Below are 10,621 nucleotides of genomic sequence, written 5' to 3' on the forward strand. Positions count from 1 at the left end.
ATGTGTGCCATACTCGTGCCATAATCTGCCTGCCCTATGCTGCCTTTGGGAGTTTAACCTGGCAGGGGTTTGTTCTGGAAGTGTGTTAGCATTTTTAAATAGTTATTATATGGCCCCTAAGGTGTGTAATTATATGCTGGGGGTTGCTTTGCTATCCACATATGGCATATGGATTTAAGGATATGACTTAATATGGCATAATAAACTTCTTTCACATATGAATGAAAAGATATTCCTGCAGTGAGCACCAACCATTTGAGTTTTCACTGTGCTACCACCATTTATGTGGGTATGGTCTTAAAAGCTCTTGTTTTAACATGGGTTTTGTTTAAAGTGGGTGCAGTTTAAAAAAGGAGAGTGGTCAAAACTGACATCCATGTAGGCCATGCATATTTGACTTGCCTGTTTTTACATCTCAGGTGTATAACTTTACATTTATCAACATTGTATCTCATCTACCAGCCTGCCAGAATGCCAGTTTGTCAAGATCCTGCTGCAAGGATGCCACATCTTGAGTGGAATTATTGGGCTGCATAATTTTGTGTCATCTGCAAACACTGATACACAGTACCCTTGCTATAACCATTAATGAACAAATTAAAGTAGACCCAAAACAGAACCCTCTGGGACTTCACTAGTGATTCCTACTCCAAGTATAGAATGTGCAACAGATCTTAGTGTAGTAAGCAGTCATTTATGTGCCACTGTCAGAGCTGGGTTAGGAGACTGTCTCACAGGAGATTGTTACGGCACACAGCCGACGTCAAGGAATGCTTACTGCACTGAGGTAATTTTAATTTATTTTATTTTTGTTCAGCAATTCTACAGTTTGGGGTTTCAGCAGTTATCTGATTGCAAGGTGCAACCAGGTAGTATTTTAAATGAGAGACTGATATATTTATAGGAGAGGACCTGAATAGAAAAAAAAATTAGAACAAGTAACAGTAACAATACAATTGTAGACTGACAGAAAATAGTTTTTTTGGTTTCTGGGGTCTGTAACCCCCATTTGAAAATTGGAAAAAAGTCTGAAAAAGAAGGCAAATAATTTAAAAACTATAAAAAAAAATAATAAAGACTAACTGAAAAGTTGCTTAGAATTGGCCATTCTATAACATAATTAAAGTTAACTTAAGGTAAACCCCTTTAATTATCTTACTTCTCAGTTAAGCCACACAGGGAGCTCCTTAACACTCTTACATTTCATTCTTAATGGAATAAATTAACAACAGCAATAATTTATAATGACATCCATGTCTGTTCTGTGTTTTTAGTGGAAAACCTAACACTCCAATCTATGCATCTTTTTTGCCCAAGTGTATATTTGCTTTTTGCAACAAAGAGTGACAAGTGAATCTGTCCCATTTTACTCCACTAAAAAGCCTCAAAACAACTACTGCACAACGTTTTTTTGCAGCCATTGGAATCTATCAGCTTTTTTCATTGCAAAACCTGGTGAAAACCTGGATTTTGCTCATCACTACTGCAACAATAATTAAATGAGATAGGATTATAATTACTATTCACCAGGGGTTATAGTACTTGCACATTTGCTATTTGTTCTGGGTTGTTACTATATCCAGTATAGTGGTTGGGTCCTCAACCACTTGTGACATAAAATAGTCTTGTAACAAGTTTAATATTTGTTCTCATTAACTATCCTGGCAATACAGTTGCTCCAGATCTGAGTAAAGTCCCCGATTATCAAGACTTGCCCCAAACTAGCAGCCTTTTAATCCAATAAAGAATGTGTGGCTAAACTTGAAAAACGGGGTTCGCTTTCTCAAAAGTGACACTATATGGAATTTGTGCGACTACAACTTCCAACAGTGGCACTATATGGTAGTTTTCCATAGAAATAACCTTGCACAATAAGATTATTTTACACATATGTTTATACATACACTATGCTACACTATATAGTTTTTTTCTTTTTTTTTTCCTCTTCTTTCTCCCTGCATATTCGTGCTGGTCCATTTCTAAATACTTGTTCCTAAATGATTTAATTCAGACTGACAGCGTAGATGTCAGCTATAATACTATACAAACAAAATTACTAAAACCTTTCCATCTTTTACATTACTTAGTGAGTATCACTTCACCTTTTATAGTGATTGTCTATTTGCCCTTACTTTCAGGAGTATCCATTTTTCTGCAGGTAGCTGGAATGTTGGGTACATACTCCAGTTATACAAGCATTTTTCATGTCATTTGCTGCAAGTATTGGTATTTAAAAAGAATAAAATGTATTACTCAAAGTATATCTAAACACAAAATCACAGGGACATGACATGTGAATGTGACCATATTGTTGAAGAAACACTTACAGTAAATGTTGTGTCAAACCAGCCCAAGCTAAATTTTCAAAATAAATGCTATGGTGCTCTAAGTCAAAAAGTGCCATTAACTAAACGGTAGCAAGATTAAAAAAAAAAGGTCCATATTCTTGGCTCACAATTAAACTCAATGATTGCAGCTGTAGAGTCGGGCAAAAAAATGCAACAGAAAAGGGTGTTATTTGTACCTCATGTTACATGCAGAAAATTGCATTGAGCAGGGACCAAAGTGGAAAACATTGGACACGTTGGACCAATACTTTGCACTTTAAACCTTCACCCATTTTTGTGAATGAGGCCAGGAGTTTTACATGTGCCTTGTTTCATTCTCTATCAGAAATATCCAAGGCTCTTACTGCCTACTCCACTATTAATAAAGCAGATGTGTTCTCCGGGCAATTCTTTAATATACACTTTAATGTGAAAACAAATGCTAAAAGCAATGTCATTCTATCATACCTTGTATGTAGTTTAAAGTGACAAATATATTACTTTTTGTTAGCTTAACATGTTTAGGCAATCAATTAACCACAAAAACTGACTTGAAAATAAAACTTTAAGCTTGCGTTAACCACGGTTTATTTACTATAAAACACTCTGCATAGACCTTTTTTCCATTTCCTGCGTGGTAGGAAAGTATTCGTTTTATTGGTTTCTCTTGTATAGAATTTTAATGTCACATTGATAGACACACATATACATTTCCTCTTACTGTACTACTGCACTCTAAATTTTAGCCAATAAATTTAGTATGTTAACCTAAAATGTGTCAATTCTATTGAAAAGCTTATGTCAATACTGCAAGTACCCTTTACTATCTATATTTGCAGGCCCTTTCAAGCCAGGCCCACATAATGTACATTTGTCTTTATATCAATGAATATTGATATGCATATACAGAGCAATTTGGAATATGACAGCTCTTAAAAATTAATGTAATAATACATTGAGATATAAGTAAAATGATACACATCTGGTTTAAGTGTTTATTTATAATAATAATAATAATAATCATCATCATCATTAATAAATGTTCTTTTTTGTACAGCCAATCAAATGTAAATTGGCTTAATTATACATAATGACAAAATTAGCATGCTAACTTGGATCTTTTATAGGTACTCTAAAAAATCTTCTTTCCCTAACTACTATCTGTCAAGGCACATTTTTTAGACAGAAAACAGCTGTCTAAATCAATTATAATTTTTTTATATTACTGGCTGGTCAGAGAAGTTGTATATTTTAAAGGGAAAATACCTGTTTTAATAGGATGAGCCCATCCTTTGGAATCCTAATGTAATAAATGTATTTATTTTTATGCTCATTTGGTGTCAGGGTATGTATTCTTATTCAGTTTGATTGTCACTAATTTAGTGATTATTCTCTGTAGGTCCAGGGATCTGCAATGTGTATTGTACCTTGGTCGTGTTCCCCTTTTTATCGGTGATACCTTTTGTTATTGCTTGTCTAAGATAATTCATAATAAAAATGTAACTAGAGTACTTGTTATTTCAAAAATGTTAGTACACTTAACGCACAGAGGTCGGCTTCGTTCTTTGGTTCTTTTATTTAAAAACAATAGATTTGTAGTAAGGATTATATCTTAGTTGGGAAGTACAAGGTACAATGTTTTAAAATTTCAGAATATTTGATTAAAATAGGAGTCTATGGGAGATGGCCTTCCAGTAATTTGGAGCTTTCTGGATAATAGGTTTCTGGATAATGGTTCAAATATCTGTATTATTGTATATAATATATTATTGTATATAATAATATTAATATACTAACAACAGTATAATAATTTAATATTCCAGTACTGCACAATTTCTGTGCAGTACTGTGTTACATAGCTGTAGAATTTCCCATGGCAGTCTCAAGTTATATAAAAAAAAATTCTATTAAAAATATATTCATCTAGGGTGCTCTACACCAGGGACTATGGCCCATATATGGTGGACATGTCCACAAGCAATCAGATACTGGATACGGGTATACAACATGATATTCGCTGTTTTAAATGTTAATCTGCAAAAAGACCCATACAAGGCACTAATGGGAGCACCAGTTCAAGGGGTGACTAACACACAACAGAGATTAATTAATCAAATATTTTTAGCCGCAAGGCAAGTCCTAGCGAGATCTTGGAAATCCCCATTTATTAACTACAATTTACTTAAACCCAAGATTGATTGGATATTTACAAATGAAAAGCTAACTAGTATTGCATTAGACAAATACCCACTGTTCCTTAAAGTTTGGCAACCATGGATTGATTATAGGTTTGGAGGGACCCTTTCTACTTTGATATTATCTGCCTAATAATTAGTAGTGAAATGTTTTTAAATTGAACTATGTTTAACACCATACTCCTCTGTTACTATCTACCCCTTTGCTTTCCCTGTTGTTTTCTGTTATCGATCAACACATTGGCTTCTATTAACATAAGGAGACATATCCGTTATTGTCACCTGCTGGATCTGACATAATGCTTTGTGATAAAAAAAAAGATCGCAATTGTATCGTACAGCAATAAAATATGTAACATCACAACAATATTTTCTGAATGTTAAGAATTAAGAAAAAATGCAACTTGATTTATGTAACGTAAAATGTTTATTTGATTACTATGAAACAATAAAAATGAATGACAAAAAAATATATATATATATTCATCTAGAGATATGCATGTAGATTTAAACTTATTTTTCCATTATTTTCACCCTTTTCTTCTTTTGTATGGAAATTACAACATATTTTGTAGTTTTCTTGGGGTATACCATGTACCACCCAGTAATAAACAGTAAACACTCGCCAATAAAAATGAGACTCAAACAAAAAGATTTAAAAATGAAAAACGTAACAACATGGACCTCAGCAGAAATTAGTATATGGAGCAGACAGTAAAACTAGAAATAAAGGCATTGGCCTGGGCAGGTTGCGAGGCAAAACACAATTTATGAAGCAGGCTAAAGGTGGCCATACACGCACCGATATTATCGTACGAAACCTCGTTTCGTACGATAATCGGTGCGTGTATGGCATGTCGGCGAGTCGACCGATATCGCAGGAAGCTGCCGATATCGGACGACTCGCCGATCGGACAAGTTTGAAAATTTTGATCGGGCGCCATAGAAGGCGCCTGACCAAAATTCTCCCTTCAGAGCTGAATCGGCAGAAGGAGGTAGAAATCCTATTGTTTCTACCTCCTTACCTGCCGATTCAGCCCTGAATGGTGTGTGGCGGATCTTACGATGTTTCGTGCGACCGATGGTCGTACGAAACATCGTCGGATCGCCACGTGTATGGCCACCTTTAAGTCAGATGCAGACAGCACACAAGCAGAAATCCAGATAACAGGCCTTAGGGAGTCAGAACACAAAAGGCAAGGGTAGGGCAGAAACTGACGGGATTCAGGTTGTCAATACATGGAAGACAGGAAGATGAATTCAGGAAACAGGAACTCAAGGGTTGCAGAAGCAAGAATTATTTATAACAGGTTTTTGGAGGAGTCAGGCTTAAATAGCCCTTTAATTGGGCTGTTGCCTGCAACAGGATTGTAGGCAGTGCCAGGAAAAAAGTTATTAACTCTGACCACAGCATGAGGACTCCAGTGGCACATCACCGAGGAGCTGATGGCAGTTAACAGCAGGTCCCTAGTTCTAGACCAGGGAGTTCCTGACAGGGGTCAGCACTGTACCATCAAAAACAGCTCTATTGGGAGGTATGACACCAAACTATTAAAGGAGAAGGAAAGGCTAAGTCACTTGGGGGTGCTAAAATGTTAGGCAGAGTGAACACGGAAGGAGGAAGCGTCGCTACTGGTAACCCGGGCTGGCACAGTTTTCTCTTAACAGGGGCACCAGCCCGGGGTACAAGGTAAGCACTTAAAGTCACTTGGGGGTGCCTAACATTTTGGCACCACCAAGTGACTTAGCCTTTCCTTCTCCTTTAAGCTCTGAATTTTATCCACAATTGGTAAGAACAATTTTCAGCAAAAGGCACATACCTCTTCTGCACCCCTTGTTGTGTCCCTTATCCTCCTACCACAGGAGAGGTTGGCGAGGGGTTGCCTAGTGCCTAGGGCACACACCCATCTGGGGCTGGTACTAGTACAATTTAACATTTGCCAGGGAAGCTTTACTTACCTGTATACAATGTATATATATATATTTATTATTAAGACTTTTTACACTTTTTATCTCCAAGTCATGCCAAGTCATCTGAAAGAAGGGTGAATGGGAAATAATGCAGAACTAAGAGGGGGAAGTGTTACAGTGGAGCTTTACTCCATTTTAAAATTGTCTGGAGAAAATTACGTTAAAAATGACAATTTTCTTTTTCTTTAAGTTTTTAAAGTGTTGAACCTGAATTTTACCGTAATTATACCTTTATACCAAGAAAAAGCAGACAAAACAACTATGCAAAAAGGAGGAGAATATATAAAGACTTATTAAATGGGTTTTAGTTAAGTACGGGTTAATCACTAGAAACAAGGGTATTTTAAGGGACAAGGAGGGAACACATGTTTCTCTAATTGTCATCCACAGGTATACCTTGTGTCTCATCCCCTATCCTTATAGATTTTGAGGTCTACTGGGCATGGCCCTCTTCATCTCTTGTATCAGTTATTGGTAGCTTTGTATGTAATTATGAATGTCCAATGTATAAACCTACTTATTGTACAGCACTATGGAATATGTTTTTAAATACATGTTATTAATAATAATAACAATAATAATAATAATTGGCAATACTAGTACTACTATATTACACAATATTTGACCAGTAAATTAAACTCTTAAGCCCTTAAATGGGCTTCATGATTCAAAGAATATCTACAAACCTGAGAATTGTTACATTTTCAATATATTTCGTGCACTTGCTTTAATCTGCATTTGCACCACCCCCATCCAGCCTAGTACTTCCTATATTCTCTGTATATCATTGTTTGGAAGTGAATGAAACATAATCTTACCATAAAGTCACTGGCAAACTCTTCCGATCTCTCTTTCTTTTTCTGATAACCTTCGACATAGCGCAGTATAATCTCTCTCTGCTCCATCTTTAGAGACAGTAATTAATATGGTCACATCAGCTACACTTCATTTTAGTACGGCCACTGGGCAGAAGCAAAGTGTGTGGTTTCCATGCATCGTGTCAAAAAGAAAAGTCTGAAGCGGAAGTTAATACTGACAGCAACTTGTGGTCAAGATGAAACCAGCAACTAACAGGGTCCTACTGCCTTCCTATTATTAAGTGCTAAGTGAATAAATAATATTATGTTAGTGTTTTATAACCCTTAGCTTTGCTGCTTTGTCTCTGCGTAATGTAAGCTAAGATTACTCTGAACGTGTATTCTGTAGCTGGCAGGATACAAATCCCACAGCAAAGACTGTCGCTGTAAGACTCACACTGTATATGATTGGGCTCTCTTGTTACTTCTTCCTCTGTGTCACAAACAATGTGTTCTTTGTTGATACAGATCCGTTCAGTTACTCTCTTTGGAAATAGATGGGTGTTGTTGCTGTACTGGATGCAAATTATACAGTAACATGGAAAAAACTCAATATCACTATTGCATTTAACATTTGTAAAGAATGTGTGAGTTTTCTTATTTTCAACACATGCACATGAATTTACAATGGTGAAAACTAATGCCAGCCATTATGAGGCCCACTGATTGGCCTGCCCTCCTGCTATTTGGCTGAAAATTGGCAAATATCTATTGGGTAGTAAATCCTCTTTTTTTTTTTTTCTTTTTAATAGTCAACTTTTATTGATTTTTTTTTTTTTTTTTTTTTAAACAAGGGGTATGAATAGCAGGAAGGAAGTGGGGGGAGTAGGAGATGGAGAGTGTATCATGGTATTTTAGACAACAGTTGCTGGAGACTCCAGCCATGGATTCCAAATCTTTACTAACTTTAGTGGGCATCCTCTGGCTAAGTAAGTTAACCTGTAGAGTTCCAATTAAGAGTTTATCAGCTTTATCCATTTATTTAACGTAGGAGATAGGGGACCCATCCAATGTAGAGCCACAGATTTTTTTGCATAAAACAAAAGAGCCCTCATAAGTGATCTGGAGGCTGTCGGGTAATATGGAGTCCACCAGGCCCAAAAGGCATGTGATTGGGTTTAGAACCTGAGGTAAGGAGAGTTTGTCTGCTACGAAGCACATGACTTGTTGGGGTAGTAAATCACCTTAGTCAAGGACCACATTGGCACTTTGATGTGTTCTATTTCCAGGGTCTCCAAAGACCCCTGTGGTGGCCAAATGGGATCATTACAATAAAAAATACAAATAAATACACAGCAGAGTTATATTAAATATTAAGGGCTGAATGTCAAAGACAAGAGAAAAGAAAGTGCCAACAGCCAACTAATGAAGAGACAAACCCTCCAAAAATATGCATTCGATTGGTATCCGTAGTCAGGCTGCATCCTGGATCTCTTCTTATCTCTCTAACCGTTCTTTCACTGTCTCCTATGCTAACAAAACCTCATCTCCAGTTCCTCTTAATGTGGGGGTACCCCAAGGCTCTGTATTTGGGCCATTGTTGTTCTCCCTTTACACGCTGTCTTTGGGAGATCTTATCCGTTCATTTGGCTTCAAATACCATGTATGCTGATGATATCCAAATTTATCTGTCGACCCCTTCGTTAACAGTTGAAACTGAGACTCAAATCTCTCACTGCCTCCTGGCTATCTCTAACTGGATGAACCAACACCACCTCAAACTGACCCTAACAAAAACTGAACTAATGATCTTTCCGCCTAAGCCTGGTCCTACCCCCCTCTTTTCTATCTCTATTGATGGCACCCTCATCAACCCCGTTGATTCGGCGCGTTGTTTGGGGGTGATCTTTGACTCCAGTCTCTCCTTTTCTAACCACATTAACACCACTGTCAAAACTAGTCACTGTTTCTTACGCAATATTGCCAAAATTTCTTTCTACTGTAACAGCTAAGCTGCTCATGCATGCTCTCATCCTGTCACGACTGGATTACTGCAACCTGCTATTAACCGGCCTCCCATCTTTCCCCACTACAGTCTATATTAAATACTGCTGCTAGAATTCTCCTCCTCTCATCCAGGAGAGTTCAGGCCCTTCCCCTGCTAAAGTCCTTATCGTGGCTTCCTATTAAACAAAGAATATCTTACAAACTTCTTCTTCTAACCTTCAAAGCCCTCCATTCCTCTGCTCCTCACTACATCTCTTCTCTTGTGTCTCCGTATGTTCCTGGCCGACTCCTTCGTTCCTCGCAGAGCAATCGTTTGGTTGCGCCCCCCACTACTACTGCGGTTTCCCGCCTTAAACCTTTCTGCCTTGCTGCCCCTTACATTTGGAATGCCCTCCATGATTTCCTCCGGAGAGAATCCTCCCTCAGTCTTTTTAAAACTAAAGTTAAAGACTACCTTTTGGAGCACTCACCCAGCACCTGATCTGGGAACTAGCACTTATATTGTAGTGTCACCCACTGTGACCTACAGCACTTATATTTGCCTAATTGTGTCTTAGTTACCCTCCCATTTAGATTGTAAGCTCTACGGGGCAGGGACCTCCTTCCTCTTGTGTCCTCGACTCTTAACATTGCAGCTGTATTTATCTTGTATTTATTGTTATACTTTGTATTTATCTATTATTATCTTATTAACACCCTGTTTGTATTAATGTATTCTACTGTACAGCGCTGCGTACATAAGTAGCACTTTATAAATAAAGATATACATGCATACATACAAAATAGAAAAGAATAGAATAGAACTAGAATAGAAAATTATTGTGGGGTCTGAATCTATGTAAATAAGCCCAATGGTTACAAGTATGCAGACTGAGAAATTTGTAGTACAGGTATGGGACCTGCTATCCAGAATACTCGGGACCTGGGGTTTTTCCTTCTGTAATTCGGGTCTCCTACCTTAAGTCTGCTAAAAATATTAATTAAACAGTAATTAAACTAAATAGGATTGTTTGGCTCCAATAAGGATTAATTATATCTTGGGATGAAGTACAAGGTACTGTTTTATTATTACAGAGAAAAAGGAAACCATTTTTAAAAATGAGAATTATTGATTAAAATGGAGTCTATGTGAGATGGCCTTTCTGTAATTCAGAACTTTCTGGATAATGGGTTTCCAGATAAGGGGTCTAATACCTGTAAAAGAATAATATTATCTAGAATAATATTATCTAGGGAGTCCTTCGCTAAAATATTAGCAATGACACATGGTTGTTAAAGATACCTCAAAAAAATCTGATCCTTCCCACAAGTAGCTGCTTCTGCA

The 10,621-nt window shown here is 37.1% G+C and overlaps 1 protein-coding gene across 3 annotated transcripts in view; it reads right to left on the bottom strand.

Moving 5' to 3' along the window:
- The window catches only part of ptpn22 (protein tyrosine phosphatase non-receptor type 22), a 54,567-nt gene extending 46,939 nt beyond the window's left edge, over positions 1 to 7,628 (bottom strand). For all 3 annotated transcript variants that reach the window (XM_031896816.1, XM_018091820.2, XM_031896815.1), the window contains exon 1: positions 7,312 to 7,628. In XM_031896816.1, coding sequence (XP_031752676.1) covers positions 7,312 to 7,398 — 87 coding nt within the window. In that variant the 5' untranslated portion in view covers positions 7,399 to 7,628. The remainder of the gene's footprint in view (positions 1 to 7,311) is intronic.
- Positions 7,629 to 10,621: the final 2,993 nt, after the last annotated feature.

The sequence above is a fragment of the Xenopus tropicalis genome, chromosome 2 (genome assembly GCF_000004195.4).
Source record: "Xenopus tropicalis strain Nigerian chromosome 2, UCB_Xtro_10.0, whole genome shotgun sequence".
Lineage (NCBI taxonomy): Eukaryota > Metazoa > Chordata > Amphibia > Anura > Pipidae > Xenopus > Xenopus tropicalis.